General features: G+C 42.1%; 1 protein-coding gene across 2 annotated transcripts in view; it reads left to right on the top strand.

Moving 5' to 3' along the window:
• CLOCK (clock circadian regulator) overlaps positions 1-14474 on the top strand; it is a 61370-nt gene that overhangs the window by 16635 nt on the left and 30261 nt on the right. For both annotated transcript variants that reach the window (XM_048510214.1, XM_048510215.1), the window contains exons 2-7: positions 5180-5303; positions 6829-6920; positions 11825-11884; positions 12599-12747; positions 13093-13184; positions 13891-13980. In XM_048510214.1, the coding sequence (XP_048366171.1) occupies positions 6874-6920; positions 11825-11884; positions 12599-12747; positions 13093-13184; positions 13891-13980 (438 nt within the window). In that variant the 5' untranslated portion in view covers positions 5180-5303; positions 6829-6873. The remainder of the gene's footprint in view (positions 1-5179; positions 5304-6828; positions 6921-11824; positions 11885-12598; positions 12748-13092; positions 13185-13890; positions 13981-14474) is intronic.

Below are 14474 nucleotides of genomic sequence, written 5' to 3'. Positions count from 1 at the left end.
GCATAAACTGCAGAAACACAATGACCAAGGAACCAACCCCCAATAGACTACAGCTGTGTTAGTAGAAGAAGCCTAGCCCAGTGAATAATCTAAGAATACAGTATCTTGTCACTAAATTAAACCTAACAAATTCAACTATACCTAACACTAGCGCAAAAGAATTTACAACAATACAATAACACACTACCTAAAACCAATAAATATCAAAACAGGAAGGAACCCAATACAACCTAACTAACTAACCCTAACTAACCATCAAAGTATTTTGATGGTGGATAGGACTGAAGGGTCACAGCAAATTTAAATTTTCCTCTCAGCGTCCAACTCTGTAAGTACCTCTACTGTGTAGGTCAATCAAACAACTGAATAGTGTTGATCTTGCCAACAAGTGTTAGAATAACTTTGTTGTTTATTTCTTACTAAAACTGGAGATTAGTGTACGTGTGTAATTCACTACTCAGAAGAAACTGCTAAATTTAGGGGCAAACATAAATATTCTTCTTTTTTGGAGGCTACTTAAAGTGGCAATCTGTGTGAGAGTCTTTGAAGATATTGCTTGTGTTAGTGTACTGGTTTCATTTTGATATGTTGTTGTAGTGGTTTCGTTTCTATTCTTTGCAGTCTTGTTTACTGACATAAAATATGGTTAACAAATATTAAACATGTTGTAAAATCTGGATAATGTGTTGGGAGGCTTAAAAGTTGCAGTGCTTGTCTTACTGAAGTTGGAACTAATCACATTTTTTGTATGTAATGATACCTCAATAGAGATGTAGATGATATGGTACTATATGTTGATATTAATATTAGCAATGTATCATTAAAATCCCCTATGGGTCTGGGTAAAGTACGTTTTAAGGCAAGGTTTTACTAGTACATAGTGTATATAGCACAGAACATTTTATGTAAGGCAACCATTATGATAACTCCTATGTAAAGTTTAAGCATTTTAATGTGTTTGATAATAAATTAATAAAGAGATCAGTGTTTTCTCTGTTATAAATTAACTTGCTGTTCAAATATATTGGTAGTCATATTGTGTCTGTGTGCGATTGTTTCTGTCCAAATAACACACTTTCTTTTGCTTGCTACAGACTTTATTTTCTAATTCCAACATATGCTGCAATGGAACCAGTTAATATAGTTCATTAAAAAACCAATCTTGGCATAATTCCCATTTTCATGAAAAAAAATTAGAGGATAATGTGATCTTTTAAATTAAAGCTATTGCTTTTTCAAGATGGATTTAAGGCAGGAGTTCTTTGTTATGTCACTTATTGTTTTATTATTGCTTTATAGTTTAAATTGTTTGAGAGCTGCTTTAGAAATATATACTAGGAAGCGTAAAGAAAAAGTAATAAAATGTTATGGGCATGCATGCTTTTGAGGAGTTTGTCTCTCTCTTGTGAAAATACCTGAGTTGTTTATGTAGTCATCTTCATCAGTCTCCAAGCTCCTCTGGATATCTTTTCAGTATATTAAGCTTAGACTGTCTGCTTTTGGCTTTTCAACTCTTTCAAGTCTTTGAGTGTTGTTCTTTATTGATACAAGTGTAATCCCTGTCCAAAGAACTACAGAAATAATTCAATGGGTCTAAAAGCAGAACCCCCTACCACTACCACTACTGCAGGTTTCCTGGAAAGCAATTTTTGAAACTCTTGGGAGTTTAAAAAACAGCATTGAGGCTTTGGAGTCTGATGTTCAGAAAGAGTGAGTAAGAGGTTCTTTTTGGTTAGCACAGACTCAAGGATCAACCTCAAGAACAGGGATGTCCAATTCTGGCACCCCAGATGTTTATGGACAACGATTCCCATCAGCCCCTGCCAGCATGGCCAATTGACCATGCTGGCTGGGGCTGATGGGAATCGTAGTCCAGAATCTGGGGCGCCAGAGTTGGACACCCCTGGCCTAGAGTATTGGTTCCTAGCCACAAGAGATTTCTGGACGTATTGAAAGTTTGCAGTGTAACGTGCGTGGGAGCTGGTTCAGTATACTGGCTGGGAGAAATGGAAGCGTAACTCTTAGAAATTCACTGAGAGCCAGCATGGTATAGTGGTATAGTGGTAAACTCTAATTTGGTGTGTTATCCAAAATGCTGGGGTCTGCCTCTTTTGGAGTGTGGAATGAGCAGGGGCAGCAGACCTTGCTTAGCAGAGGGGAAAACTGAGATTTTTTCTACCTGTATTTACAGTAAGTTTTTCTCCATAGAAATCCACAAGACTCAGGAATAAAGTTTAATATTTTATTAAGTACTGCATAAACCCCAATGAAACCGAGTTAGATCTTTAAAGTCTCACAGGGCATATATAAAACTCTCTTCCTTAAAAAAAACTTGGGTAATGATTGGTAAGACACTTGTACGCAAAGTTTTAAAATGTAGGCTTCATTTGACTGTTTCTGCACTCTAGATCTCATGCGATCTCTGTGTTCATATTAGTGGATACATTATTTGCACAAAGGAATAACACTGTTGAAATGAGAGATAACTACCTTAACAGGGAAAGTAGGTCAATGGGACAGTAGGCTATTAGGCCAAAAAGAAACAAGCAGGTTCACTTGAGTCATTGCTCTGGATGGTATGATCCCCCCCCCCCCCTTCTGCTGGCGTATTGTTTGCCTTTCTTTTCTATATAGATCCCTTGGGGGGAAAAACATAATTGGTTGAGCAGCTCAACTGGCAAGGGGACACATCCATTTTATACATGAAAGTTAAATATTTTCTTTGCATGTTTTATTTTCCAGAAGAGAACTGTTTAGGAGTTTTGAGGAAGTCCTGAAAAATGCACTTTCGTTTTGCAGTCACAGCTGGCAGCAGTAAGGGAGCTGAAGAGAGCAGCAGTGGGAGAGTTCAGTAGTATCCTGCTTGCTGTATAGATAGTTGGTAGGAACAGAAGAAAGGAATGCTGCAGCCTTCTCTAACCTTCCTTAAGTCCCTGAACTTGCAACCTTTGGCAACAGCAACATTTTCACTCAGAACTGGAGTCCAGAGATGCGGAGTTGCATTAGGAGATTTTTTAAAAAAAACAGGGAACCTTGACATTTGCAAAAGGAAGTCTGTAGCCATGTTTCCAGTGTTAACTCCTTTAGGTTTAACAAGGGAGCGCTCAAACTCAAATTAGAGACCTTTAATAGGCATCAGGAGGAAAAAGAGAGAGAAAATATATAATGTACAGTAAATAGGGTTAGGCAGAATAATACAGCTGATAGGAGTATCAGGAATATACAGGCATCACTTATATAAAGGGGGAAGCCCAGAAAATTATTTCAAGGTATTAATCAGGAAGTTGGCCATCATTTCCAGTATCTTAGGCTCCTGATTGTTCAGGAGATAGTTCATTTTGGAGAGAACGGGGGTGCCAAAGTTGGGGCCTTCAGAAAAAAGCTAGGTCTGAATTCCATGAATCTGGGGCAAGCTAATAAAATATGCTCTAGGGAACACAGAGACAAGGGAAAATACAGGTGTTACACAGATAAACATGTTAGAAGGCGATAAAGAGTTTGGATTTATACCCACCCTTTTCTCTTCTGCAAGGAGATTCAAAGGGGCTAATGAACAACTTTCCCTTCTTGTCCCCACTACCTTGTGAGGTAGGTGGGGCTGAGATAGTTCTGAAGAACTGTGACTAGGCCAAGCTCACCCACTAGGCTCAACCTGTAGGAACAGGGAAACAAATCCAGCGCACCAGATAGAGTCTGGGGCACATGTAGAGGAGTGGGGAATCAAACTCAGTTCTTCAGATTAGAGTCCTGCTCATAACCTCTACACCACACTAGCACTCGTGGCATGACCCAGTGCTGGCAGACACCATGATCACAACTGCAGTCATTGATAGTGTGCAAATTTATGTTTTTTGGTTAGGCCTTTAGCAGACTGCATTAATATATTAGCATGCATCCAGTGTCGTGTATGCACAGGAGACATAGCCTAAGGTACACACAAATGAGAACAGCTGCATATATTAAAATGCATTTCTACTGCAGGCCTGGATCATTTATGTAAGGTGTTTGCTGGTAGAATGCCTTAAGGATTGTGTTTTGCAAAGTGAAGTTGCAGTAATTAGAGGCAGATTTAGAATGAGGAAATGAAAATGTAAGCTGGGTTGGAAATACATGTAGCGTGAAAGAAGTGTATTTAGAGCTGAGTAAAAGACACAAGAGACTTACAGTGTCATCCTAAATTTCAATGTATTTGGAATTAAATTACTTTGATTCTGATGGAACTCATTTTAGCAGATGTACAGTCATGAAGTCTTACTCAGGCAACACTGAACAAAAGTTCAAGAACTTTAAAAAAACTGAAAAAGCACTTAAGTTTTGATAACTTTGTCATTAAATATATTGCTCTATTTTTGTAATGTGTGATTTAAACAAAGGGATGAACATAATTTTCTAAAATATTCATCATGTGCAGTGTTAAGAAAACAGCCTGGGCTTTTGCCACCCGCCCTGCATGGATTCTTGAGAATAAGTGAACACACAGCAGACCCAATAATTTTTGTTAAGTTTTATAAAAAGAAAAGGATAAAAAATAAAATAAACCAACATGAAAATTCCTTGAGCAGGAATAATAACATCTGCATAAATAGCAGAAGATTAGCTGAAATATAAGACAGAATAAAACACTCACAAATATGCAAATATTAGCATGGTCCTTGAAATCTACTTCGCGTTGGCCATAGGTTCTTCCAGCAAGCATGTCGAAGAAAAGAGACAGCATTTCAGGTAGGTTTGGAATAAAATAGAATTCTGCATGTCAAGAAATTAAATCACTGTCAGAACTTTGGTCAAGCTGCTCAGGCTGTGAAAGGGAATCATTTTTAAAACAGGCCTGTGAAATTTTTCCGGTCTCCTTTAATTAGAAGGCCTTGTCCTGATTAGATCTTGTTTCACCCTGTTGATGTTGTGAGGGAGTGTTAGCTACCTGTCTCAGTCTCTCAAAACATTAAAGGGAAGTTGTGATTATTTGTGCCAGGCTGGCCCAAGTCATTAATTGGTTGAAGTATACAACCAGAAGTATATGACCAGAAGCTTGGCTTTGAAAAGTTCCACTCAAATTTGGCTCTAATCGGTTGAATTAGATTCTACCATGATTGATGAATTCTTATACAAAACTTATTATGGGGCTAGAAGGTTATGCTATTCCAACAACTAACTTTTTAATTTTCTTTTTCTGTTACAGTGCTGACTTAGGAATTAATGCTGTTCTGCTGGGAATATTTTTGAAGGCACATTTTTCTCATGAGGCACATCTGCAATCTGTAATTTTAGAACATCAATATTTATCATCCAGAAAAGTATAAACGGTAAAAAAAAGATCATGTATTATGTTGAGACTAGCAGTAAAGCCTGTTGTATGAACAAATACAATGGGTTCTAGAACACTGTTGTAGGGTTAACGGTGCCATCAAGGGGGCCAACCCCTCCTGCCTTTCCTTCCCGCTTGCCCGTGTCACCAGTTCTTCTTGTTGTCCTGCTCTTCCTGGACGCCTGCATTGACATGCAAGGATTAATGGTATCCACCAAGAGGGGAGATCTCTCCTGCCTTTCCTCCCCCTTCGGCCTCATGTCATCAGATCCCTCCTTCTCCTGGTCTTGGATGCCTGCTCCTCTTCCTGGATGACCGTGTTGCCACACAACAGTTAATGGTACAGTTGTGGCCACTAGCAGTCATAACCCTCCCATGGGGAGCAGCTGACACCTGCACTTGCTTCTCAGGCAGCTGCAGATAGTACAGTGACTGTAATTATTGAGTAGTGGGGGAGAAGGGCGAGCATGAGACAGAGTGAGGAACTGCCATATTCCACTGTTCTGTTTGTGTTGCTTTTTACCCATTTTGTATCAGAACCACCCCCCAACCTGTGTGTGTGTGTGGGGGGGGGGCAATTGGCTGGAAGTGAGTCGTCACCACCACAGCTAGTCTTTTATATAATAGGATATCTAGGGCATAATATAAAAAAGAGTAAGTTGTTAGAAACACTCTGGCTTATTAAAGACTATTTCATGCATGGTCAAAAGTTTGAGCATGTTATGGAATTTTTGCCTTTTTTGATATACGATGGGGTTCCTAACGTGGTACCCACACACCTTTCCTGGTGCCCACTAAGTGTTTTTAGGAAGTGAGCTGGTCCAGGTGGATCTTTACCACAGCACAAGCATCTTCACTGAGTGATTGAAAGTAAGCTGTGGCAGCCATTTTGTGGCTGGCTGCACTTCGTATGGCTGCGATTTTGTGACTGTTCCCATCACTCAGTGTCAGAATTACAAAACTGTTCTCAGGCTCAAAAAGTTTGAAGACCACTGATTGGGGACCACTGGGCTTATAAGATAGAATTGCTCCACCAGGCATACAGTCAAGGCAGATACGGTTTTCCCATATTGGCCTCCCTCCTCCTTTATCTCTATTGGTTATTTGGCATCTTCTCACCTCTTCCTCTTGGCGATTGATAAATTATATAGCCAGTGTGGAACATGATAGCAAAACCTTATTGTTGGTTTTACTGGTTTTAACTGATTGTATATGATAAGTGTTGTTAGCCACCCTGAGCCTGTGAGAGGAAGGACAGGGTATAAACCTAATAAAATAAATAAATAATCAAAATATATGACAAATTACTTTCAAAAACCCCTTCAGTTTTGCATAGTATTTTTATCAGTGGTGTGGAAACAGGCTGTTGTTCAAAAAAATAAAAGCCTAATGTTTTCTTGAAGATGTGGAACTAGCTGCCTGGTATGTTATTTCTTGTAATAGGAATAGGAAATGCTGTTTTGAAAAAATAAAAAAAGTAATGTATGGACATTACATTTCCTTCTGTTTCTGTTCTCTCATAGACTAGACGTACAAATGTCTACCACAAGACTAAAGTGTGACATGTTATGTTCTTCACCATAAGCAACCATAAAATGAGCTCCATTGCAGACAGGTAATTGATCTTCTGGTTTTTTTTTAATTATATGTATTTCTGCATGTTTATTAATTAATCATGATTTAAAGCAGATTTGCAAAGTGAGGTAAAAATGATACACTACTTTCTCCTGGAGGCGAGCTCAGGCATCCTGATTGGGTGATTCCTAACTCATTCTCAGGGAGGCAGGACCTAATTTGTTGTCACTTCCTGAGGAGGGCTTAGGCACCCTTCCTGGATCCAATATTGTTCCTGCCTAGATAGGGAGAGCAGGGCTTGTCTAGTGCTCCAAGCCCTTACAGGCAAATTATTCAACTTAAAATACTTCCTTCTTTTTCCAACTCCAGTCTGTCTAGTCCTGTCTTCTCAGTAAGTGTAAGTGTTGTGTCTGTCTACCCCCCCCCCATCCCAGTACTTCCCGCCAAAAGGGAAAGGGCAATTAACGCACAGGCCCAATGGCCTCCCTGCGTTCATTCTCCCCGCCGCCAGAGACCTTCAGGAGGTCCGCTGCAGAAGGGACCCGCGCTGCCACCCGTTCCGGGACGCACCGCCACGGAACCACAGATGCCACAATGGGGACTTGCTCCCAATCTCCCCAGACGGCCACCCAAGCGGGGGACCCACCGGCGCCATCGTCTCCGCCTCCTCCGGAGCGGAAAAAAGGCGCAAAAGCAAAACTAGCCCCAGGCGCGAAACCGAAAGCTGCCCCAGCCAAACGGCACAAGCTCCAAGGGAAAGAGGCCCCCGCTTCCACCCGGAGCACCAGCGTCCCTTCCCAGGACGCGGATGGTGGCGCTCCACCGCCGCCCCCCGCCCCCCCCTCTCAGCCAAGCCGAGGAATCTGGCAGAGAGCATTCCTGCTTCTCTGCAGAGGGAGGGGGAGGAGACGACACGGGAAACGAAGAGGAAATGCAAAGTAGATCCAGCCACCATGAGTGATACAGAGGGGCCCAGGAGAGGCCAGGCCAGGCAAAGGGGGGGAGGCAACCCCTCCAGAACAGTTTCCCTAACTGACATGAGTTCCTGGGCCAATGCCTCTCCGGAACTGCTAATGAAACAACAATAATAATAACAACAACAACCAATCTTCCTTTCGCACCTCTAACCTCAGATCAGGCAGGGGAGGTAAATCCTTTCAGCCTGACCGCCCCAACAGATCCTGACAAACACGACCTCCCGGTCGGCACCCAGCTGCAAAACTTCCACCAACGCTGGATGGGCCACCACGTCGACCAATAGACCAAAGAGGTAGTCACCACCGGCTATCTAATAAAATTCTTCAAAATTCCCAAACCCAGATTTCAAGCCTTTCCCAACCTGAGAAATCACGAAAAAAGACTCAGAACACAGGAGGCAATTTGTCATCTCCTCAAGATTCAAGCCATCGAACAGGTGCCCCTATTGGAACACTTTTGCGGAGTCTACTCCCATTTCTTTACTGTTCCAAAGAGGAACGGGGAATGGCGAGCCATCTTAAATCTACGGTACGTAAACAGGTCAATCCAGTTACGTCGATTCAAGATGGAGACCCTCAGGTCCATCGTGGAGAACCTTCGACCCGAAGACCACCTTACATCACTGGACCTCACCGAGGCCTACCTACACGTACCTATCAATCCACGACAAGCCTCCAGAGTTTTCACCAAGGTCCTACTAGCTCCCATCACTGCCCTAAGAGAACAGGGCATTCACGTCCACCCTTACCTAGACGACATCCTCATTCGCTCTATCTCCAGGGAACAGGCGAGGGTGGACGTGGACCTAGTGATGAAAACACTGGCCTTCTATGGTTTCTTAATCAACTTACAGAAAAGTTCGCTAGTGCCCACGACACGCATGGAACACCTGGGAGCCACAATAGATACCCAGGCAAACGCCCTCTTCATACCCCACTCGAAGGCCCTCAAGATCCAGAGGCTGGCGACATCCTTCATCAGAGCCAGGCGAGTGGCACTACTCCAGCTAGCAAAACTGATGGGCCTCTTCATCTCCATCATAGACATGCTTCAATGGGCGCGGTTCCACGCACAAGTACTACAAAGGTTCCTGAGACCTTATCAGTGGGACATCATGCAGAAGAGGGAGAAAACAGTAACCCTCTCGACACAAGTCAAACACAGCCTCATATGGTGGTCTCAACTCAAGAACTTGTCCACAGGGAAAGTCTATCTCCAAGACAACAAGGTGCAGATAGTCACCGATGCCAGCCTTCAGGGCTGGGGAGCCTCCCTTCAGGATCACGTAGCCCAGGGCCTATGGACTCCTGAGCAGGCACGTCTTCCGATCAACCTCCTGGAGATGATAGCAATCCGTCTAGGACTCCAACATTTCCAACACCATCTTCAGAGTCAACACGTCCTGGTCAGGACAGACAATGTGGCAGCAAAAGCTCACCTCAACAATCAGGGTGGATCGAGATCCGCCCAACTACATCGAGAAGCTGGTTGAGCCGGCAAACCATTTCAGAAGCCGAGTGGAATCTCCATCCCTCAATCTTCCTTCAAATTTGCAAACACTTCGGAACTACATGGATAGATCTGTTTGCATCACAACAGAATCATCAACTGCCAACCTTCTTTACCAGGTTCCACCATCCCAATGCAGTGGCCACGGACGCTCTGACCACCCCCTGGCCCTCAGGTCTGATGTACGCCTTCCCACCGATACCCGTCCTCCCCAAACTTCTGAGAAAGATCTGGAAGGAACAGGCCGAGATCATTCTGGTAGCCCCCTGGTGGCCCAGAAGGCCATGGTTCTCATCCATTCTACAGCTATCAATTGCACCACCTTTTCGTCTCCCAATGCCCCCAGACATGCTATCTCAAGGGCCAATACTTCACCGGAACCCAGAGTGGTTCTGCCTAACCACTTGGTACTTGAACGCGCAGCGTTAGAGAGGAAGGGATATCCTCAGAAGGTGATTGACACCATCATCGCTGCTCGACGACCATCCACTCTCCGGATCTACGACTCTTCGTGGAAATCCTTCGTCAGGTGGGCAAATAATCACCACACCGATCCCATACGTCCGAAGGTCTCACAAGTTCTAGCGTACCTACACGAGGGAGCCGAAAAAGGCCTCAGAAGTGAGACCCTCAAAAGACAGATGGCCGCCCTGTCCACGGTGTGGATTTGTCTACAAGGCATCACCGCCTCCAAACACCCTGACATTCTCAAATTCCTGAAAGGAGTGCGTCAGACAACCTCCAGTAATTCATCGCTTCCCATCGTGGAAACCGAACATTGTGCTAAATGCACTCACCAAACCTCCGTTTGAACCCATCCAGTCGGTCCCACTGAGATGACTCAGGATGAAGCTGTTATTCTTAGTAGCCATCACCTCAACAAGGAGAGTGTCCGAACTCTGCGCTCTGTCAGTAAACTCTCAGCTGTGCACGTTTCACAAAAATAAAGTCGTCATGCGTCTGGACCCAACATTTATCCCCAAAGTGGGATCGTCCTTTCATCTCAGACAGGAGATCATACTCCTGTCGTTTTTTCCTAATCCAAAACACCCAAAGGAGATTCTTTGGCATACGCTAGATGTCAGGAGAACGCTCAAGGCATACATCATTCGCACAGAGGACATCAGGAAAACAGAGTCCCTGTTCATTAACGTATCAGCCCCCAACTTCGGGGCTCAGATGTCTAGAGCCGCCATCAGCTCCAACATCAGAACCTGCATCACAGAAGCCTACAAATCGTCCAATATTCCAGTTCCCTTAGGAATTACAGCACACTCCACAAGAAGTGCTGCAGCCAACGCCGCACTCAGACGTAGAGGACATCTGCAAAGCAGCTACATGGTCCTCCGCCACGTCCTTTATCAAGCACTACAGACTGCAATCCAAGGCCGACCACGACACGGCTTTTGGCCACAGGGTATTAGAGCACATATTTGGTGAATGATCCCACCCGTTAGGGACACTGCTCTGGGAGGTCCCAATCAGGATGCCTGAGCTCGCCTCCAGGAGAACGGTCCATTGGTAGACTTACCCTGAAGGGGCCTTCTCCTGGACGGCGATGAGGGCATCCTGGCCCTCCCAAACATGCATCAATTCACCGTAAAATTATTACTAATACCTGCATTCAAGAACAATGAGCACTCAAGCAAACATACGGTAGATGGCTAGACACCATATAGACAAAATAGTCTTAGTTTAGAGCACACGTTTTTAGGCTTGTTGCCTCAGTTATCACAACTCTATCTGTTGTTACTTCCTAATGTTCTTTTTCATAAGTGTTACAATCGTTACATGTTTACTACTATGTTATTCCAAATACTGGATCCAGGAAGGGTGCCTAAGCCCTCCTCAGGAAGTGACAACAAATTAGGTCCTGCCTCCCTGAGAACGAGTTAGGAATCACCCAATCAGGATGCCCTCGTCGCCGTCCAGGAGAAGGCCCCTTCAGGGTAAGTCTACCAATGGACCGTTTCTTACCAACCATAGTGACTTTCAGAAAACACAGCCCACACACAATAAAAAATGTAAAAAGATACCCCTCAAAACCAGCCACAATGTTTTCCTGCAAGATAAAACTGTCTTTATACAGTTAACTTCCAAATGCTCATCTGAAAAGAACTGTCCTACATATATTATGGAAGGTAGGCATCGTAAGAACCCTCTAAATGTCCTCATGAAGAATGTTTTATAATTCTGGAGCTACCTTTGGAAAAAAGTGGGCCTATATTGTGGCTGATCTGACATCTTGAAGGGAGGGATTAAACAGGAGTCTCTAGGAAGACTCGCTTATAATGGTAGTGATGGGCCTTTGTGTATGTATTGTAAACACACAAATGTGTTTATCTTTGAAAAAACTTAGACTATTAATTAGCAGGCTCTTGTTGTTTATGTTTATTTCGCACTAAGGGAATGTTATAGCTTTGGACTGCGCTCTGAATTTTGTTTATTTTCTTGTAGAGATGATGGTAGCATTTTTGATGGTCTTGTGGAAGAAGATGACAAGGATAAAGCAAAGAGGTATTTTGCGACATACTGAAAAAAGCTCATGACATTTGGTCTGTGCTTTGAAATGAGCTTCTTTGTATTATTAGTCTTTGGACAGTATCCCATATGCAAAACAGAGGCTGGGAATATCTCCACATCCAGCAATTTGAAGTGTGAAGTTCTTCTACACACTATCTACATTGCCAAGCAGACTGTCAAATGCTGATAGTGCTAATCTCTTATTGGGATTGAGGGGACCCCTGGTTTTGAAGCGTCTCTTGGCATTTAGCTTCTTCAACGAATTAACCAAGTTTACAACCTACACTGATCAGCAGAGATGAACCTTTCCTATGCAACGGTTTTTAGATTAGGTCCTTTGGTTTTCCAGCATGCTAGCAGAGTGAAATATTGCAAATTAAAATGCACCTTGTGATCTTCTAAATCTACCTAGTTTTTCTTTACTCCTGTCCTTTCAGAGAACTGTTGAAAGACTGACAATATATTGATGGGTTCTTTGAGGGAGAGATCCTTAATTTATGAAATCCCTGTACAAGCCTTAGACTAGGGCATCACTGCATAGTATTGTTGTTATTTCATCCTGATTTTATCAGCCTTTAGCAGCTGCTTAAGTTTTCCTGTTATTTGTACAGGTTTATTAAGTAATATTTATTAATAGTACTTGACACATTAAGAATAGAATTGCTTAAAACTTGTTTGTATTTGTGTCACAATGTTTCTTTTCATCAGAGTATCAAGAAATAAGTCGGAAAAGAAACGCAGAGACCAGTTTAATGTTCTCATCAAAGAGCTGGGATCCATGCTTCCGGGCAATGCTCGGAAGATGGACAAATCTACTGTATTGCAGAAGAGTATTGACTTTTTACGGAAGCACAAAGGTAATTCTCGGATTTTATAAGAAAGTTGAAATTACTGAAAGTATTTTTCTTGTTTGCACTTTGAAAATAGTAATATTTGTTGTAATTTAGGTTTAGGATTTATGTGTTTGGGAACAAATCATTTGATAGTTCTGAAGTAAATATGTATTTATGCTAGAATTTGTTCATATATAAAATAATGATTAGTTTAAAGAGCATTGTTTCAAAACTGAGGAACCTACACACCAAACTCATCATGCCTGTGAGGATAGCTTGTCTCCTGTGAGCATACAATGTCAGCACACAATGTTAGATGTATGGATTAGAATATACGAATGTGCAGATAATCGTGTTTCCCTTTCACAGAAATTACGGCACAGTCAGATGCCAGTGAAATCCGACAAGACTGGAAACCCACATTCCTTAGTAATGAAGAATTCACTCAGTTAATGTTAGAGGTAGTTTTTTTTAAAAAAACAATTCTAAAATGTATGAGTATTGCTTTTATTGTTTATTTGTGAGGTGATAAGATTAGATTCTGTTGTGTATCATAATTAAAATCCTCCAGTAAACAATGAAGATTGGTGGGCTACAGTAGGAAGGGGTGTATTTTTATTACAGATATCATGTAATCACTTTTAGCTATATGTGTAATGGGATGCTTAGCACAAAGTATTTAAAATCGGGTAACTAGTAAAGTTTGTATCTTCCAGTGTGATGATGCCATTGACAACTCTTGTTATATTTGTCCCAGAGTCTGTTACACATCTAACTCGCCTTTGTGTGGAACAATATTCAAATGATAAAATTTCTCAGCATTCCGTTTTTTAGAATTAGTTTTCTTTTACTTCATTATATGTTCAATTTATTTAAGTTATACTTGAAGTTGGGGAAGGGGAAGTCTCATGGTATACTGTGGAGAGAGACTGGCTGAATGGTGCCATGTGTAAGAAAGGATTTACCAGTAGTCATTTCTAGCCCTGAGAAATAAAGCTGATGAAATACAGCTACTGCCCATTTTTTCATCCAAAGATGCTTATGAGGAGATACTTTATATGATTCCCAGATCAAGTAGAAAGCCAATTTGGGGTTTTTTTTAAAACACATTAACAGAGTTGTGCAGCCAGCTGCCTCTTTTTAACGGTTCCTTGTGTTTAATTTCAGGCCCTTGATGGTTTTTTCCTAGCAATCATGACAGATGGAAGTATAATATATGTATCAGAAAGTGTAACCCCTTTACTTGAACATTTGCCAGTAAGTACAAGCCTCTTTTAGTAGGTTAGCAGACTCACTTGGTCATGGGATGTGCAATTTACTATCTGCTATATAAGATTCTGGAGTTTAAACTGTGTGCATATCTTTGTCCAAGATTTTTTTTCTATCCTCTGAATGCAACTCCTCTCATCTTACCCATATGTCTCATGAATGCGGCTGATGTTGCTTTGATGGGCCTGAACCATCCAGCTGTTTTCTGTCTGTACATATATCTACCACAGAATACAGCAACGCACAACAGTACTCTGTTGATACAACAGCCCTCTATCGACACAACAGTAATGACATAGAAGCAAAACACAGAAGTCTTATTTTTTTTTCTATGCACAGACCAGACTCTGAAAATGTAATGCTCCTTGGTTGTCAAAGACTATAAATGATTTTAGGGTGTGGCAAAACTGCTGCAGGCAGGCTTATGAATCCCTAGAAACTGATCTGCTCCAAACTGTATCAGATCCAGATATTGTTGCTTG

The sequence above is a fragment of the Sphaerodactylus townsendi genome, linkage group LG10 (assembly GCF_021028975.2).
Source record: "Sphaerodactylus townsendi isolate TG3544 linkage group LG10, MPM_Stown_v2.3, whole genome shotgun sequence".
NCBI classification, from domain to species: domain Eukaryota; kingdom Metazoa; phylum Chordata; class Lepidosauria; order Squamata; family Sphaerodactylidae; genus Sphaerodactylus; species Sphaerodactylus townsendi.
Note: the sequence above shows the minus strand (reverse complement) of the source record. Positions and strands in the feature narration are given on the sequence as shown.